The sequence below is a fragment of the Anolis sagrei genome, chromosome 6, assembly GCF_037176765.1.
Source record: "Anolis sagrei isolate rAnoSag1 chromosome 6, rAnoSag1.mat, whole genome shotgun sequence".
In the NCBI taxonomy this organism is placed as follows: Eukaryota; Metazoa; Chordata; class Lepidosauria; order Squamata; family Dactyloidae; genus Anolis; species Anolis sagrei.
The window spans coordinates 28,538,738-28,559,151 of record NC_090026.1 but is presented as its reverse complement, the minus strand read 5'-3'; the positions used below and the strand labels follow the sequence as shown (position 1 = coordinate 28,559,151).

The window sequence follows — 20,414 nt, the reverse complement described above, 5'->3', positions numbered from 1 at the left end:
GCCAAAAAGTGCTAGCACTTTGTCGAACTATATATCCTGGGATTCCATAGCATTGAGCCATGGCAGTTAAAGTAGTGTCTAACTGCCATTATGTTGACAGTGTAGATCAGGCATGGGCAAACTTGGGCCTTCCTCCAGGTATTTTGGACTCCAACTTCCACCATTCCTAACAGCCTCAGGCTTAAGTGGCTAAGGGGGGAAAGAAAGGGGGCTGGGGCTGTTAGTTATGGTGGGAGTTGGAGTCCAAAATACCTGGAGGCATCCCCAAGTTTGTCCTTGCCTAGAGTCATAAGAGATGGATTTGAGAACTTAAGAAACAGAGAAGAAAGAGAATGGCATGGTTGGAAGAGGTGACCACAAGTTGTTTCCTAATCATCAACAGGGATCCCAAGCACACACTTGAGTTTTGCCAGGATAGGGCAGAGTCTTCCCTAGACCGGGCAAGGAGGGCACCTGAGGCACGTGCCCAGCTGGCCACAGGCCTTCAGAGCAGCAGCCCAAGAAAAGGAGGGCAGGCAGGAGGGAGGGAGGGAAGAAAGGAGGGAGGGACGCGCGTCAGGTTGCAAATCCGGGAGGCGGGCGTCTTCCTTTCCCTTCGCCTTTGACGTGAGAGAGGCGGCGGCGGTGGGGCTTGGCCGCGAAGATGGCAGCTCTGGCGGAGCCTCTAGGGCTGGAGAGGGGTAAGTCGGGGGCAGAGAGAGGGGAAGACGCCCTATAGCCGCCTTCTCAGGTGGCTGGGCGGGAGGGAAGGAAGGAAAAGCAGGCGCAATGGACCAAAGATGCTCCTAAGAGCGTTGGGAGGCACCTGGGCTGCCCCATAGCTGGAGGAGGAGGAGGAAAAGGAGGAGGGATAAGGCGAATCGGGGTCGAGACGCATCGGAGGCGGAGGAAGAGGCACCCCCCCTGCTACGGGGAGGGAGGGAAGGAGGGAGAGATGAGCTCAGAGCCATCCCCTCGCCTGGCAAGACGCAAGGAAAGCCAGCGATTGGGTCCCCTTCCCTGCAAAAGATGGAGGTGGAAGCAGGCGCCTTGCTTTCCTAGCCATGGCTACCGGGATCGGAGCTGCGCCCGGGAAAGGTGAGGGCCACCATCACCACCACGACAAGAGGGATCTCTTCTCATTCTCATCCCCTTCTTCTCCATGATCATCATCTAGATTCATTTACCCTCCGCTTCCCTCTCTTCAATGAGACGCAAACATTTTCTGCTCTGATTCCTCCCTGCTCTGGAATTGGACAAACAGAAGGGAATTGAGGAAGGAGGGGGAGACCAAGAGGAGCATTCTCCAAAGCTGTGTCCTGTCTACTCTCTTCTTCCTTCTCCTTCCTTCAATCTTTTTTCTACTCTATGGGCCCTTCCACATAGCCCTATATCCCAGAATATCAGGGCAGGAAATCCCACATTATCTGAGTGTGGACTCAGATAACCCACTTCAAAGCAAATATTGTGAGATTTTCTGCCTTGATAGTCTGGGATATATGGCCCTGGGTTGTTATGTATTTTCCAGGCTATATGACCATGTTCCAGAAGCATTTTCTCCTGACGTTTCACCTGCATCTCTGGCAGGCATCCTCAGAGGTTGTGAGGTTTGTTGGAAACTAGGAAAATGGGGTTTATATATCAGTGGAATAATTTCCAAGGTGGGAGAAAGGACTCTTGTCTATTGGAGGCGAGTGTGAATGTTTCAGTTGGGCTCCCACCTATCAACAATGGATTCCCCCAAGGCAGGAAGCAGCCAGGCTTTGAAGCTGCAAGGCCATTCAATTCTAACATATTACTAATAATATTACAATATAATGGTTTAGTACAATATAGTGATATTCAATACTGATATTCAGGCCCGTAGCCAGGATTTTGATTCCGGGGGGGGGGGGGGGGGGGGCTGAATTTGATTCTGGGGGGGGGGGGGGGGCTGAGTGAGTGAAAGAGGGTCTACCCTAGCAAACCTTTTATATCATTACCCCAATACCCCCATGCATATGAGATATATTGAGCATGGTGATCAGATCATGATATGAATAAACATAACAGCTTAAATAATGTAACAGTAAGGCCTTTTTGCAGACCACCATGAGAATTTCGGGGGGGGGGGGGCTGAAGCCCCCAAAGCCCCCCCCCCCCCGGCTACATGCCTGCTGATATTGTACTATGCTAATAACATAACGTAATATATTGTATGTATATATATCTTGTAAGCTGCTCTGAGTCCCCTTCAGGGTGAGAAGGGCGGCATATAAATGTTGTAAACAAACAAACAAATAAATAATCAAGGTGAGCAATTGCAACATTCACACTTGCCTCAAGCAAACAAGAGTTCTTTCTCCCACCCTGAATATCTAACCCAGTACATGACCTCCTGGGCCATCTAGTCGAAACTCCTGCCAAAAAGCAGGAAAATTGCATTCAAAACATCCCAGACAGATGGCCATCCAGCCTGTCTGCCTGAGACAGGTGTGAATGTTGCAATTGGCCACCTTGATTAGCATTTTATGGCCTAGCAGTTTCAAGGTATGGCTTCATACTTCCTGGGGAAATCCTTTGTTGAGAGGTGGTTAGCTGGCCCTGGTTGTTTCTTGTCTGAATTCCCCTGTTTTTGAGTGTTGTTCTTTATTTACTGTTTTTTTTTTTTTGGAGTTTACTGGTAGCCAGTAAATACTGGTAGCCAGATTTTGTTGATTTTCTACTCTCCTTATTTCTTTCCTAGATGAACTGTGTTTTCTGATGGTCTTTGACAACCCCTCTGACACCCCTTCCCACCCCCAGGGGTCTCAACCCCCAGGTTGAGAAAAGCTAGAGTAAAACATTCACCTCTTCTCTCTTGGATTCTCCAAAGCTGCTCTATCTCCTGCCTTCTCCTCCTTCTTCCTTCTCCTCTTCTTCACAGTTTGGCCTTCAATCTTTCCTACTCTTGACCCCTTGTCTGTCCTCTTTATTTCTGTTCTAGAATGGAGAAGAGGGAGGAAATTGAGGAGGTTGGGGACGCCAACGGAAGCATTTGCCTCCACCCTGGATATTCCATAGATGTATAAACCTCACTTGCCTAGTTTCCAACAGACCCCTCAACCTCTGAGGATGCCTACCATAGATGTGGGCAAAACATCAGGAGAGAATGCTTCTGGAACATGGCCGTACAGCCTGGAAAACTCTCAGCAACCTAGTGATTTGGGCCATGAAAGCCTTCAACATCACATTTGCCTCTTCTTCTCTCTTGATTTCTCCAAAGCTGTTCTCTCTACCTGCTGCCTTCTACCTTCCTCCTTCTCTTCTTCATCTTCTTCCTCACAGATGTGGCCCGGGCGGTTGAGTTGCTGGAACGGTTGCAGCGGAGCGGAGAGGTTCCCCCCCAGAAACTGCAAGCCCTTCAGAGGGTACTACAGAGCAAATTCTGCTCCGCCATAAGGGAGGTGAGAGAGATGCCTTCAGCCCAGAGGTTTTGCTAGTAAGGTTTGGGGTGGAGGAGACAAAAAGAAGGCATTAATCTCCCAATAGCACTGCCCCCTCCAAATGAAATTTCCCTCCAGTTTCCACATTTATAGCAGTGCACATTTTCCTTTTCCTCCTCAACTACTTAAGCAGAAAGGACAGGGCCTGAGGCTGTTAGGAATTGTGGGAGTTGAAGTCCAAAACACCTGGAGGGCCCAAATTTGCTCATGCCTGGTGTAGATGCACCCAGAGTTTGCCCATATCTGTTTTAGAAGGGACTTTAGTTGAGCTGTCCAAGGTCCTGAACTTATGTAGAGCTTAGGCTTCAGTCTCTTGGATAGTTATTCTAAAATAAAACAAAACAATTAGAGTAAAACCTGGAATGGAGCCACCAGCCTACTGACATGGAAGCTCCTATCCATTTGTTATTTTGTTGTTATAGTGCTTCTACCTGGCAAGGGATGTTTATGGGATTTCCCACGATGTGCCTCGACTAACTTGCCTTGCTTTGGTGTTTTGTTTACCTTGATGAAAGTAAACAGAAAGGCAACACTATTTACTCTTCTACTTCCAACATAGAAGAGTTTGTGATCAGTTCAGAATTTGGTTCATCTCTTCCATATAATAATTATTTATATTCTGCCCTATCTTCCCAAGGGGACTCAGGGTGGATCACATTACACATACATGGCAAAAGCATTTTTGAATGCTTGGAACACAGCTTTCCAAATGTTTCATGTTGATGACACACTTTTTAGTTATGCATCATTTTGCAACACTGTAATTCAGTTTTACTGGCAAACCAGAGGTTAAACCAACTCCACAGATCCATACATAAATTGTAAAAATGAAATTTATAGGGACACCACATATCTTAAGAATATATTCTTTAAATATATTTTGCATAGACAATACAGACACAGACAGAACAGAAGGAGGTATGATGTGTCAACGTCAACATCCAGCTTTTTGGTGCCTTGGAAGGTTGCACTTGAATCCAGCCACAAGGGGGTGCTGTCGCACCATCCTCTATGACAAAGAGCCATCAGGACTTCCTTCTTACTTTTGGTCACCCAGAATGTTCTGATCTTTTTTCTTTATGGTGCCATAAAATAACTCCCCTGCTTGTTTTAGCGGTACCTAATTTCTGCAATTACAGCACAAGCTGTTTTCGAGCTGCTCAGGTGCTTGACAGTTGGCAGCTCACACAGACCCGGGGCTTTGAATTGGGAACCTTTCAGTTGGTAGATCTTATCATTGCTGGTGATTTACCAGCTGTGCTAAAACCAGACCCATATATTCTGTGATCACTGCTTCCTATCTGTTGCCCATGTACCCCCTTTTATTTCCTGTTAAGTCTATTAACACCCCCACTCCCATTTACTTTCAAAGACATTTGTAGCCTATGTTTCCCGTGATGTTGTCTATGGATCCTGACCACTCTTGTATCTTTTTTGGTTAGGTCTATGAGCAGCTGTATGACACACTGGATATCTCAGGGAGTCCAGAAATTCGAGCACATGCCACAGCTAAGGTAACAAAAGAATAATAACACCAAGAACAACAACTACAATAGCAGCATCAATAATAATAATAATAATAATAATAATAATAATAATGATGATGATGCAGTCTGGGTGCAGTGCCTAAGTACCTTGGCCTGCACACAAAACAATCAGTGCTGACCAAATTGCCATCTGTCAGCTGCAAAAGGCCACCCTACTTGAATCTGCACGCATTATTTGCTGATAGATATATTGTATCACAGTCCTAGATGTGTGATACAATATAAAAGCAAGCATAGTGATCTTGTTTGCTGTGTACTAATAGCACACAAAATGTAAATCTTAAAATCTTGACATTGATTCCTAAAAGGATTGGCTGTACAATAATATTTATAACAAACAAGTAATAAAATTAAAGTAAAGTGAAAGGCGAATTGTTGAAATTGACACACAGAGTACTGTAAATATAGCCGTTTTCTATTATGTTGATATCAAAAGCAAGCTTGTTTACCGCGAATGTGAGAAAAGCTGCCTTAGAACACACCCACACCCACCGCTTTTGTCTTTCTTCATCCAGGCGACCGTGGCTGCTTTTGCAGCAAGTGAGGGACATGCACACCCTCGGGTGGTAGAGCTTCCCAAGACAGATGAAGGGCTGGGCTTCAATATTATGGGGGGCAAGGAACAAAACTCTCCCATCTACATTTCCCGCATCATTCCCGGAGGTGTAGCTGACCGTCACGGTGGACTCAAGCGTGGAGACCAATTGCTGTCCGTCAATGGCGTGGTGGGTACTGAGTGGAGTGAGGAATCATGGGGTGCTTTGTGATGGCTGAATAGTCATCCCTCCACATTTACAGTTTTGACTTGTGTGGATTTGAGTATTGACAGATTTGTTCTCTCGAGGAATCATTAGGTCCTCCATTATGACTTTATGCGATACTGGCTAGACAGTGTAATTTCTCCAGTGGTGTAGGGCGCAGACACCCCGTGATAATGCAGCATGTCTCATTAACAGCCACATCCACTGTTTTAGCGTGGTGAGATGTGTTCCACACCGGGCATGCATACTCAGCAGCAGAGTAGCATAGCGCAAAGGCAGATGTCTTCACTGTGTCTGGTTGTGATCCCCAGGTTGTGCCAGTCAGCTTTCGTATGATATTGTTTCTAGCACCCACTTTTTGCTTGATGTTCAGGCAGTGCTTCTTGTAGGTCAGAGCACGGTCCAGAGTGACTCCCAGATATTTGGGTGCGCTGCAATGCTCTAGTGGGATTCCTTCCCAGGTGATCCTCGGAGCTCGGGATGCTTGTCTGTTCTTAAGGTGAAAGGCACATGTCTGTGGTTTAGATGGATTAGGAGACACGAGAGAAGCCCCTTCGCAGGATTGCAAGACATCTGGGCATCCCCTGGCCAACGTCTTCGTAGGCGGCTGATTCCCTTGCTCCAGAAGCGACATGCAACATGCAAGCAAGCAAGCAAAACAACCAATGGGCCTTTCCAGGACCAACCATTTGCTTCTGATACAATAAAAAAAAACTATGCTGGAGAAGACAACCATTTCTCGAGAGAACACAGCAGTGATGATTGCAATGTAGGAAAGAGCTATGGAGTTTGCAGCACATACTGTGTTTCCATTGTGACCATTTCCCTTTTCTTTTGCAGAGTGTGGAGGGAGAGCAACACGAACGGGCAGTGGAGCTTCTGAAAGCCGCACAAGGGACCGTGAAACTGGTGGTGCGCTACACACCCAAAGTACTGGAAGAGATGGAGGCACGCTTTGAGAAGATGCGGACAGCTCGACGCCGGCAGCAGCACAACAGCTACTCGTAAGAGAAAACTGTGAAAGGCGGTTTTCCGGGCATGGGAGGGGGCAGGTGTCATTATAACCTTTTGAAGAAGATAGAAAGAGCTAGTAGTTCTCAGAAATATGATGGTTTCCATGCATTTGAAACCAGCAATTCTTGAAAAGGAAATAGTACTGCCTCTGGAGATGGAGACTGTACACAGCAGCTTTGAGCTTGATTTTTGAATGCTTGGAGCACAGCTTTCCAAACGTTTCATGTTGATGACACACTTTTTAGACATGCATCATTTTGCAACACAGTAATTCAGTTTTACTAGCAAACCAGAGATTAAACCAACTCCATAGATCCATACATAAATTGTAAAAATGAAATTTATAGGGACACCACATATCTTAACAACATCTTTCCTTTATATTCCTTAAATATATGATTTTTTGCTTATTTCACATAGACTGAGGTCTTGTGTTATGTTTGCATTACACAGCTACACACTGCAGCTGACACAGTTCAGAAAGCTTTGGCCTAGAGCAGTAGTTCTTAACATTCCCAATGCCGTGGCCCCTTAATATAGTGCCTCATGTTATGGTGACTCCCAACCATAAAATTATTCCCATTGCTACTTCATAACTGTAATTTTGCTACTGTTATGAATCATAATGTAAATATCTGATATGCAGGATGTATTTTCATTCACTGGACCAAATTTGGCACAAATCCCCAATACACCCAAATCTGAATATTGGTGTAGTTGGACGAGGAAGGGGGGTTGATTTTGTCATTTGGGGGTTGTAGTTGCTGGAATTTATAGTTCACCTACAATCAAAGAGCATTCTAAACTCCATCAACAGAACTCCCATGACCAACAGAAAATATTAGAAACTTTGGTGGGACCTTGAGTCTTGGAGTTGTAGTTCACCTAACTCCAAGTTCACCTAACTCCAGAGAGCACTGTGGACTCAAACAGTGATGGATCTGGATCAAACTTGGCATGAATACTCAATATACCTGAATGTGAACACTTGTGGAGTTTGGGGGAAATAGACTTTGACATTTGGGAGTTGTTGTTGCTGGGATTGATAGTTCACCTATAATCAAAGAGCATTCTGAACCCCACCAACAATAGAATTGGGCCAAACTTCCCACACAGATCCCCCGTGACCAACAGAAAATACTGTGTTTTCTGATGGTCTTTGGTAATCCCTTTGACACCCCCTTGTGACCCTCCCAGGGGTCCCAACCCCAAGGCTGAGAAACACTGGCTTAGAGCTTTCTGTTGAAAATTGAATGCTGAGCTTGATTCACTTCAGTAGCTATTAAGATTTGTTGGAGCAAGAATCCACCTTACCTTCATTGTTCCATAGAAGTCTAGACCAGAGCTTTGAAAACACGGTTTGTGAGAACTATGGCTTATAGATTTTCCCATGCAGCATGGCCTCTGGGAGGATCTGGAAACTGTATTTCAGAACCTCTCAAAAACATTGGTTCAAGTACCATTATAATCCCAGTGGTGATCGGCACACTGGGTGCGGTGCCTAAAGACCTTGGCCTGCACTTAAACACAATTGGCGCTGACAAAATTACCATCTGCCAGCTACAAAAGGCCACTTTACTGGGATCTGCACGCATTATTCACTGATACATGACACAATGCTAGACGCTTGGGAAGTGTTCAACATGTGATCCAATACAATAGCCAAAAGAGTGATCTTGTTTGCTGTGGACTCATCTTGTTGTGTTTCAAATAATAATAATAATAATTTATTTATTTATATTCCACACTATCTCCCCAAAGGGACTCAGGGTGAATCCCAAACATAAAAGGCAAGCATTCAATACCTGAACATTACAACAACAAACCCATAATAACGAAAATTGACAACCCAACACTCTCTATTTCCATTTGAAATTGAGGGGGATTTTTCTTAGTGCTCATTGTTCTCACAGTTGGTCTTTCCTTTCTCTTTCTCTCTCATTTCCATAGATCCCTGGAGTCAAGAGGATAATTTGCATCATCAATATCTGGTTGCTTGGGCCGCGGCCTGTGACTCTTCCTGCCCCGCCCTTCCCTTCCCTATCCTCCCGAGATGGTTTTATCTGTATAGCAGGAGACATATTTATCTACGTTCCCCCTTCCTTTGGGAGATGGGCTTCTATGTACAGTATTTATTCTCCACGTTCCTCTTATTTAAAGATGTTCTCTGTGTGTGAGTGAGTGTATGTCTGTGCAATCCCATAACCTTTGTGAAACTGGGGGAAATATTACAATTACCAAGAGGGTGCTGTCTTTGTCCATGGAAAACAATTGGCTCTCCACATTTGTGGGTTTAACTTTTGCAGATTTGATTATTCATTGATGATTTGCTTCCACCACCACTGCTGCTCTATGCCATTTTTAATAGGGACTGCAAGCCTCGCAAATATGCAGCAAGGCTCTTAAGTCCCTATTAAAAATGGTGCAAGGCAGCAGAAAGCTCCATCTTCTTCTGCTTTGTGAAGGAACCCTGTTGCCTTGAAGGCATCCACAGTGTAGGTTGTACTTTTTTCTCTGTGTGTTAAATATTGTCGGATGGGGGATACAAAAGATATTCATGTTTTTCCCACTTTTGCAGGATCCTGCACTCCTAAACCCAGTTAATGTGGAGAGTCAATTGTACAGGGCTATCAAAATACAAAAATAGGAGATGTTCCTGCATGAAACCCCTCTCCTTCAGAAGTGGGTTTAATTGGTGTTGTGGGGGAGGGTTCCCATTCTATCTATTCCTCTTTATGTGAGTTGATTGCACCTTTGGAGTAGCGAGGAGCCATCAACTATCCATGATGTGGTGTAAATAATGCAAAGTGTTAGGTTTGGATCTTGGTTCAGGTCTCACCAGTGGACCATATTGCTGCTTCTCAGCCTAACCTTGAGTCCCATTTGGGAGAAAAGTGGGATACCCATCAAATAAATATAAATGAATAAATAACCTACCTCGCAAGGTTGTCGTGAGGCTAAAGTAGTGGAAGCCTGCTGTGTGGTGCCCTTGGAGGAAGGCTGGGATACGGTGCAATCAATACTGTGCATGGGCCCCTGATATAGGGAAGACCCACCCTCATTGAAGTCTGCATGGGAATATAAAGATGCTGCAAAAGGCTACATTAGAGATTTTAGCTCCCAGAGCCCCAAGCAACATAAGTCTGCTGACAAGGGGTTCTGGGAGTCATAGTTCAAAACATGACCTATCCCAAGTTCGGTTTTAAACTGTTAAGGGCCAAAGATATCTTGCTAGATATCTGAACCAGAGATTGGCAGTAATTTGTTTAAAAGATGAATTTGGTACCCCTCCTTTGCTGAATCTTTGTCAGCAGCTTGAAGTGATGTCCATCGATGGGCTGAGCAACTTACTACTATTTCACATTATTTTTGTTATGCTTTGGAGGGACTTTTTAATAGATTTTATTTGTAATTCTGGAAAGAGGATGAAAAGGGCCATTTTAGCTGCTTTTTGAAAACTGAAACAATTGCGTTGCTGTGGGTTTTTCGGGCTCTATGGCCATGTTCCAGAAGCATTCTCTCCGGACATTTCTCCCACATCCTCAGAGGTTGTGAGGCCTGTTGGAAACTAGGCAAGAGAGGTTTATATATCAATCAATCAATCAACTTTATTTATACCCCGCTACCATCTCCCCAAGGGACTCGGTGTGGCTTACATGAGGCCAAGCCCATAATACAACAATACAAGCAATAACAACAACAATACAAGCAATTAAAATCAAACAAAAACAATAAAACAATAACATAAGCATTAACAGTAGGACAACACAGTTTAAAATCTATGGGTAGGCCGAATGTAATTAAAGGTTTAAAAAATAATGCTGGATGTGGGCAAAAAAAGTGATGGGCGTTTGTGGAAACATACAAGCAGACCTAAAACAATATAAAGTGCTTTGGAAGACAAAGTGCTATGGGATCATTATTCTGGGAAGGCACACTGGAACAATATATCTGTGGAATGTCCAGGGTAAGAGAAAGAACAAGATTCCAGACAAGAATCAATCATGGCCAGTTAAAACCTCCCAACAAAGGATTCCTCCGAGCAACAACCAGACAGGCTTTGAAGCTGTAAGGCCATTCAGTGCTAATCAAGGTGGCCAATTCATAGAATCATAGAATAGAATAATAGAATCATAGAGTTGGAAGAGACCTCATGGGCCATCCAGTCCAACCCCCTGCCAAGAAGCAGGAAAATTGCATTCAAAGTACTCCTGACAGATGACCATCCAGCCTCTGTTTAAAAGCTTCCAAAGAAGGAGCCTCTACCACACTCCAGGGCAGAAAGTTCCACTGCTGAATGGCTCTTACAGTCAGGAAGTTCTTCCTAATGTTCAAATGGAATCTGAACATTATGTTCAGATGGAAGCCATTGTTCTGTGTTCTAGTCTCCAGGGCAGCAGAAAACAAGTTCGCTCCCTCCTCCCTATGACTACTTATTTATACATGGCTATCATGTCTCCTCTCAGCCTTCACTTCTTCAGGCTAAACATGCCCAGCTCTTTAAGCCGCTCCCCATAGTGCTTGTTCTCCAGAACCTTGATCATTTTAGTCACCCTCCTCTGGACACATTCCAGCTGCAACATTCACACCTGCCTCAAGCAGACAAGATTTCTTTCTCCCACCCTGCACATTCAAGAGATATATAATCCCAATTTGCCTAGTTTCCATCAGACCTCTCAATCTCTGAGGATGCCTGCCATGGAAGTGGGCAAAATGCCAGGAGAGAATGCTTCTGGAACATGGTGATGCAGCCTGGAAAACTCACAGCAACCCAGTGATTCTGGCCATGAAAGCCTTCAACAACACAATAGTTGTGTCGTTAAGTTATCATTGACAAGGCTTTTGCACTTAGTCACAGGACTGTAGGCAGTTAGTGCAGTTTTTTTTTCTATTTTTGCTTCATTGGGGTTAACAAATAAAACTGGAGAGAGCTTTGATGCATTTTTAGCTTTCTACCAGCAGATGTTGCTGTAACTGCACTGGGCAGATTTTCAGTACCAGAGAGTTGAAAAGGTAGGGCAGTGGTTCTCAACCTGTGGGTCCCCAGGTGTTTTGGCCTACAACTTCCAGAAATCCCAGCCAGTTTACCAGCTGTTAGGATTTTTGGGAGTTGAAGGCCAAAACATCTGGAGACCCACAAGTTGAGAACCACTGAGGTCGGGGGAAACTGGAAGCCCATGTTCATATCAAACTTGGAATCCTACTTTCAAAATATCATGTTTTAATTATTTTGTTGGCTCTCTGTGTATGAGAAAAAGACCCAGCTGTGAGTTCCAAACTGCAATTTGATGCCTTTGACCTTGTCACACTTTTAAGTAAGTGGAAGTTGTAGCTGTGGTCTATTCATGTTGACTAGACATCATACTAGTTGTCAAAGCCACCTGCTGAACTCAGCACGAACCAGTTTTTCACGTGCAAATGTAAGTGCTAAAGAAATACCGAGCTTTCTATTTGTAATGCCAGGGTAGACAGTACTGGGCAGAGTGTGAGTATTGTCAGGCAAGGTAGCAGCGTCTTCAGATAGCCATAGGACTGGCATTGGTAGCTTTCTGTTGATATATTGTGTTCCAGAAGTCTAATTTCTGATCATTATGGCCAGAAAAAGTGCTGTGGCTCTCCAGATATTTTGGACTACAGTCCCCATTAATCCAAGCTCAGAAAAATTACATGTTTGGCCTATAATGTACCTTATAGCCAGCAAGACCAGTAGGGGGTTGCTGTGAGTTTTTCAGACTGCATGGGGCCATGTTCCAGAAGTATTCTCTCCTGATGTTTCACCCACATCTATGGCAGGCATCCACAGAGGTTGTGAGGTCTCTTGGAAACTAGGCAATGTCCAGGGTGGGAGAAAGAACTCTTGTCTGCTTGAGGGGAGTGTGAATGTTGCAATTAGCATTGAATGGCCTTGCAGCTTCAAAGCCTGGCTGCTTCCTGTCTGGGGAAATCCTTCGTTGGGAGGTGTTAGCTGGTCCTGATAGTTTCCTGTCTGGAATTCTCCTGTTTTCTGAGTGCTGTTCTTTATTTACTGTCCTGAGTGAATAAATAAATGCCCTTTATTTACTGTCCTGTTGTTCTCTATTTACTATCCTAAAGAACAACATTAAGAAAACACGAGAATTCCAGGCAGGAAACAATCGGGTCCAGCTAACACTTCCCAACAAAGGAACAATGGCTTCAAACTACAAGAAAGGAGATTCCATCTGAACATGAGGAAGAACTTCCTGACTGTGAGAGCCGTTCAGCAGTGGAACTCCCTGCCCTGCAGTGTGGTAGAGGCTCCTTCTTTAGAAGCTTTTAAACAGAGGCTGGATGGCCATCTGTCGGGGGTGATTTGAATGCGATAGTCCTGCTTCTTGGCAGGGGGTTGGACTGGATGGCTCATGAGGTCTCTTCCAACTCTTTGATTCTATGATCCTCCCAGGCAGGAAGCAGCCAGGCTTTGAAGCTGCCAGGCTATTCAATGCTAATCAAGGTGGTCAATTGCAACATTCACACTTGCCTCAAACAGACAAGAGTTCTTTCTCTCACCCTGGACATTCCACAGATATATAAACCCCACTTGCCTAGTTTCCAATAAACCTCGCAACCTCTGAGGATGCCTACCATAGATGTGGGTGAAACGTCAGGAGAAAATGCTTCTGGAGAATGACCATACGGCCTGGAAAACTCACAGCAAACCTTGATTCCAGCCATGAAAGCCTTCAACAACACAAAGGCCAATAGTAATTGTGATGAATAGTGCTGAGAGTTATAGTCCATAAAAGTACTTTTCCCAATCTCTCCTTCTACCCAGTTAATAATGAAGGACAGTGGGATCTATAGAGAGCGAGCATGGCATCGTGATTTGAGCACTGGACCACAACTACAACAGCCAGGGTTCAAATCCTCACTTGGCCATGGAAACCCGATTGGGTGACCTTGAACAAGTCACACTCTCTCAGCCTGAGAGGGAAGCAAAGGCAAACCCCTTTTGAACACGTCTCACTGAGAAAAACCCCATGATAGGTTTGCCTTGGTGTCACCATACATTGGAAATGATTTGGGGGCATACACAAAGAAACAACAAAGAAGGTTCACTCTTGCAAGAATGGAGGGCCATATCTTCCTCAGCCTGGAGCTAAAAGGGTTGGATGACACCCAAAATCCTAGACAATCACTAAACAATCAAAAGAAAGTCTACCAATGTCAATAGCTCCTCTACAGACTGAATTAAAACCTAGGTTGGATTCAGTGTTCCACTGAGGCTCCTTCTACACTGCCATATAAAATCCAGACTTTGCTTTGAACTGGATTATATTACAATGTAGACTCATATAATCCAGATCAAAGCAGATCATGTGGATAATCTGCTTTGATAACCTGGATTATATGGTATTGTAGAAGGGGCTTGAGTCCCCCCACCATGAGTTGCTATTTTGCACTTGGCTTCAGCTGGAGAGAATAATTGGTGAGTTCTCGTTAAAAAATAAATCCTGAGGCTTCAAGTCTGCTCACCTCTCAGCTTAAAAAAAAAAAGATCCATACGGTTTTACAGTAAAGCGACGGCATATCCCAATAAATCCGGCAGTATTTATGATAGGGGGAGCAGTTGTTCAATTGCTTAAATAAATAAATAAATACCATAAATCTTATACCGAACATTGGAATTCAATAAAATATCGGAAAAAAGAGCATCAGTGTTTTCTTGCGTCGCATAAAGATGGATTGATTGGACCGGGGTGACCTGGATGGATGGATAGCACTTTGGATCTATACTCTGCATCATATAGTAGATTAAACAAACAATGAGGTGGGCTCTGCTCTTTTCCCCAGGAATGTATTCGACTTTAATTTTTACCTTTTCCTCACAGAATTGGGATCCGTCCCTGTTGTGTTTTTGTTGTTGTATGGGATCAGGGACATTACAGACAGACATGGAGAACCATGTTGGAAGATGGAACTAGGGACTTTATCACACAGAGGTGGTGAACCAGCATAAGAAGCAGGACTGTCCCCTTTAGTGATAGTCCCTATCACAGGATGTTGTGTGATATCTATTGCTGGTCTGTCTGTGATGAAGCTATACCAAAGCTACAGATGGGCAAAAGTAATCAATATCCTCTGATCACACCATGATTCCATGTGTAGTAAGGTCTGGATGCTTCTATGGTGGGATATTTGGGGGCAAAATTCAGTTTTAAATCCTCCTCCCCAGATACTGCATGTACTTTACTTAGGCGATCCCTCGTATTCTGAGTAGGATAGTCTTCCAAGATCAGTGTACTGGTGGTGAGTCCATAGGTGACCGTGGAGCCCTATTCTTGATCTGCATCTTCGCCCGTAGTGAGGGCATTGATTTCCAGGTGGAAGACAGTCCCGATTGGGGTTCGCTTGATGCGCCTTCCTCTTGGCATGTTTCTCTCTTTCACCCTCTTCAAATTCTGCAGCACTGCTGGTCACAGCTGACCTCCAGCTGGAGCGCTCAAAGGCCAGGGCTTCCAAGTTCTCAGTGTCAATGCCACAGTTTTTAAGGTTGGCTTTGAGCCCATCTTTAAATCACTTTTCCTGTTCACCAACATTCTGTTTTCCGTTTTTGAGTTCGGAGTAGAGCAACTGCTTTGGGAGACAGTGGTCAAGCATCCAGACAATGTGGCTGATCCAATGGGGTTGATGACGGAGGACCATTGCTTCAGTGCTGGTGGTCTTTGCTTCTTCCAGCACACTGACATTTGTCCGCTTGTCTTCCCAAGAGATTTGAAGGATTTTCTAGAGGCCGCGCTGATGGAATCGTTCCTGGAGTTGCATGTGACGTCTGTAGACAACCCACATCTTGCAGGCGTGTAGCAGGGTTGGGAGGACAACAGTTTTATAAACAAGCACCTTGGTATCCCTATGGGTGTCCCGGTCCTCAAATACTCTCTGCTTCATTCAGAAAAATGCTCCACTTGTAGAGCTCAGGCGGTGTTGTAGAAAAACAAGGATGCAATTCTTTAGTACTCTTGGATCCAAGCTCTGGTACTGACTACCATTGGTCTTTCGTGGTTCTATATAACAATAACAACAACAACAATAACAACAACAACAACGTTTGTTTATATTCTGCCCTTCTCCCTGGGGGGACTCAGAGCGGATTACAGTTTTTGAACTGCTAGGTTGGCAAGAGCTAGGGCTAACAATGGGAGCTCACCCCATCTTGCAGATTCGAACTGACAACCTTCAGGTCAGCAGTTCAGCAGCACAAGGGTTTAACTCATTATGCCACCCATGGCCCATTGAGCCACCTGCACAATTATATGGCTTGATATGGCCTTTGAGGTCAAACAGGTAGACCTTTAAAGGTGGCAGAACAGAATGTATCCTTTCCACCCACTAAATTATCCTACTGACCTTGGGTTTTCTAAGAGTGCATCTACACAGCAGAATCAATGCAGTTTGATGCCACTTCAACTGCAATGGAATCCTGGGATTTGTAGTTTGGTCAAGCGCCAGCACTCTTCGGCAGAAAAGACTAAAGACCTTATGAAAATATAACTCTCTTGATTCATTGCATTGAGCCATGGGAGTTAAAGTGATATCAAACTGCATTCATTCTAGAGTGTACATATACTCTAAGCATGAATGTGACTAAATACATATACGTGCAAGGACATTTAGATGGTATGTCTGCCAGATGGGGAGTGGTGTTGCTTTAAGCAGCACAGGCATAAAACCAAATGTTTTACCAACACGAAGGCTGTTTGTAAAGCTTTGCCCAACCAGTTCTGCCAGACGTGCGGCTGGTTTGGGCAACTGTATCCTGATGTGTCTTTCATAATGAAAAATGGCCTAAGGTGATAGAGGCAGGTTCTTATGAATGCTGCATATTTTTAGAAAGGAGGGCAAAGGAAAAAGCTGAATGTATTTGCAAGAATACAATAAAATAATATTTTAGTCCTATCCATTGGCTTTAATAAAAAAATATCTACAAGGCAATTTATAAAAGCCAAACAATAGAACACAGTAAAAGAAAATCACAACAATATGATACAGCATCATATATTAATTTTAGCTAGAACAATTTCAGACAATTATTATATTATAACAACAGATAAAAATTAGCACTTTCCAAAGCCAAAACAAGACAAAATTCATATCCTACAGGTCTGAAGGTTGGTTAGCCTCTTCAGGAGGGTGCCACCAAGGAAAAGGCCCCATTTGGGGCAGATCTTCATTGTGCTTTCAGTATTCATAGCATCATTTTATTTACCCCATAGAGCCGTGGTTCCCAACCTTTGGGCCTCCTGGTGTTTTGGAGTTCAACTCCCAGAAATCCCAGCCAGCTTACCAGCTATTAGGAACTGTGCGAACTGAAGTCCAAAACACCTGGAGGACCAAAAGTTGGGAACCACTGCCATAGAGCAATAGAATCATAGAGCTGGCGGCAAAAAAAGCCAGTGGCATTTTGGCCTGCATAAATAGGAGTACAAAATTTAGATCCATGGAAATCATGCTACCCCTCTATTCTGCCTTGATCAGACCACACCTGAAATATTGTGTCCCATTCTAAGCACCGCAATTAAAGGAAGATGTTGACAAGCTGAAATGTGTCCAGAGGAGGGTGACTCAAATAATCAAGAGTCTGGAGAACAATCCCTATGAGGAGTGGCCTAAAGAGCTGGGCATGTTTAGCCTGAAGAGAAGGCTGAGACATGATGAGGACCATGAATAAATATGTGAGGGGAAGTCATAGGGAGGAGGGAGCAAGCTTGTTTTCTGCTGCCCTGGAGACGAGGAACAATGAGTACAGGAAAGGAGATTCCACCTGAACATTAGGAAGAACTTCCTGACTGTGAGAGCTGTTCAGTAGTGGAACTCTCTGCCCCAGAGTATGTCGGGGGTGCTTTGAATGTGATTTTCTTGCTTCTTGCCTGAATGGCCCGCGAGGTCTCTTCCAACTCAGTGGTTCTATTATTCTAAGAGGTTTCATGGGCCATTGGGTCCATCTCCTCGCTCAGTTCAGGATCCCCAACAGGTGTCTGTCCACACTATTTTTTTGATGGCACCCAAAGAAGACCCCATAACCTCTTTATGAAATTTGTTCCATTACCAAACCAATTTGTCAAGATGTTCTCCCAATGCTGAATCAAAAGCTACACTGATTCTTCTTGAAGACATCCAAAGATGAAGACCCCATTGCTTCTTTAAGAAATTAATTCAATTGCCAAATCACTTTTACTCCCCAGATGTTCTTCTAAGCTTCAGTCAAAAGCTATCCAGATTCTTCTTGAAGTTATCCAAAGGAAACGCCACCAATTCTTTAGGAAATTGTTTCATTGCCAAACCACTCTCACTGTCAAGAAGTTCTTCTAAAGTTCAATCAAAAGCTACCTTCCTGTAATGTCAACCATTTCGGTCAGCTGAGAACGGACTTGTCCTTCTTCTCTGTGACAACATTTTAAGTCTTTTCTTAATCACATTGAATATACCCAGTTCCTTCAACCTCTTGGCACATGTATTGTTCTCCATACCTCTCATCCTCATTACCTTTCTATGAACCTCCTCTAATTTGTCTATAAGATAAAGGTTTCCCCTTGAAATTAAATCTAGTTGAGACAGACTAGACTTAATCTGGTGCTTATCTCCATTTCTAAACTAAAGAGCCGGCATTGTCCATAGACGCCTCCAAGGTCATGTGGCCAGCATGACTGCATGGAGTGCTGTTACCTTCCCACTGAAGCAGTACCAATTGATCTCACATTTTCATGTTTTTGAATTGCTAAGTTGGCAGAAGCTGGGGCTAACAACAGGAGCTCACCCCATACTGTGAATTCGAACCCTATACTGTGAATTCAAAGCACCGATCTTCAGGTCAGCAAGTTCTGCAGCTTAGTGATTTAACCCACTGTGCCACTGCACCACCCTGTGTCTACATTCTTCTTAAAATAAGACACCCAGTAAGAAGTTCCAAGACCAGCACAACTAAACTTATTTTTCTTTGCACAAATCACTAGAATTGCAATAATATCTGGATTGTATCTATATATATATAAATGCTCTGTGCATAATGAGTACCTTAAAAACAAAAGAACCAATGAATGAAATCACATCAGATTTGGCAACAAAATGTCTCACTACACAAGGAGTGACTCTTACTCAAAAAAATATGATTTTGTCATTTGGGAGTTGTAGTTACTGGGATTTATAGTTCACCTATAATCAAAGAGTATTCCGAACTCCACTAACGATGGAATTGAACCAAACTTGGCACACAGGATTCCCCTGACCAAAAGAAAACGCTAGAAGGGTTTGTTGGGCATTGACCTTGGGTTTTGGAGTTGTAGTTCACCTACAACTAGAGAGCACTGTGGACTCAAACAATGATGGATCTGGACCAAACTTGGCACGAATACTCAATATGCCCAAATATAAACACAGATGGAGCTTGGGGGAAATAGACCTTGACATTTGGGAGTTCTGGTTACTGGGATTTATAGTTCACCTACAATCAAAGAGCATTTTGAACCCCACCAACGACAGAATTAGGGCAAACTTCCCACACAGAACCCTCATGACTAACAGAAAATACTGTGACCCTTCTGACACACCCTCGCAACCCCTCCCCAGGGGTGCCAAACCCCAGGTTGAGAAATGCTGCCTTAAGGCCACCCAGTCCAACTCCCTTCACCATAGCAAGAAAACATAAAGCTCTCCTGACAGCCATCCAGCCATAGATACAGATAAATATATATGATTCACACACACATATATTTATGACAGATATAGTACCACCTCCCAGGTGACACCCCCCCCCCCCCCCCGGGTCTTGACTTCCCAGGTTAAGAAATGCTGCGTAAGGTCACCCAGCCCAACTCCCTTCACCAGGGCAAAATGTAATCAAAGCCCTCCTGACAAAGAGCCATCCAGCCATAGATATAGATAGATAGATATGATTCATGCACAGAGAGATATAGTATCATAGATTTGAAAGGGACCCTAAAGTAGGACAATAATATGTTGCATGTTCCAGAGTAGGCAAACCAGACAATCTCCACATCAACACTGACAAAGAAACAACAAGAAATACTGTTTACCCACAAGCATAAAGACATTACATATATCAGAAACCAACACTTTCTCATTACTTTATTTTCCAGATCACCAGACTGAGCCACAGCAACACGTGGCAGGGGACCGCTAGTTATTTATAAATCCTCAAACAGATAAGAAATGGAAACCAAAGGGCACCTTCCAAAAGAGAATACCCTCCAGACCAAACTTGGAGACAGCATTTCAAAACTGCATTGGCCTAAAATTTCAGTTCTGTCTCTTTGCTGTGAACTTTATACATTTACTTATTTTCTTTCCAAACTCCCATAGGTATTTCATTCATAAAGCCAGTGAGAGATTCCTGCCTATCAAGAGCTCATTTTCAAATAGTCGAAAAGCATTGATAAAACTAATCATCTTGGCTCATTAGCAACCCACAAATCCAGTTCAGCCAGTTACTGAAACAATTTGTCTGGGAATAATTAAATAATGGGAACCAAAATTTTCTGGACAATTTTACTACAACAAAGCCAATCATAACCACGCCGAGATCTTGCAAAACTCTACATAAACAAGCAAATCCCAGAGTGCTTTGTTTTGATCTCACAAGCCTAGCTAAGGGGCAAGTTCATTTTCCTTGCTTT

General features: G+C 43.8%; 1 protein-coding gene across 2 annotated transcripts; it reads left to right on the top strand.

The window, feature by feature from the left end:
* The first annotated feature begins 577 nt into the window (after nt 1-577).
* On the top strand, nt 578-14,435 carry LIN7B (lin-7 homolog B, crumbs cell polarity complex component). Of its 2 annotated transcripts, none has more exons than XM_060780732.2 (6): nt 578-680; nt 3,286-3,404; nt 4,886-4,957; nt 5,506-5,715; nt 6,592-6,755; nt 8,716-14,435. In XM_060780732.2, exons 1-6 carry the CDS (start codon nt 644-646, stop codon nt 8,735-8,737), a joined length of 624 nt encoding a protein of 207 aa, XP_060636715.1. In that variant the 5' UTR covers nt 578-643; the 3' UTR covers nt 8,738-14,435. The 2 variants fall into 2 exon arrangements, with proteins under 2 accessions (XP_060636715.1, XP_060636716.1); XM_060780733.2 differs by lacking the exon at nt 578-680 and adding an exon at nt 911-1,077.
* The last annotated feature ends 5,979 nt before the right edge of the window (nt 14,436-20,414 follow it).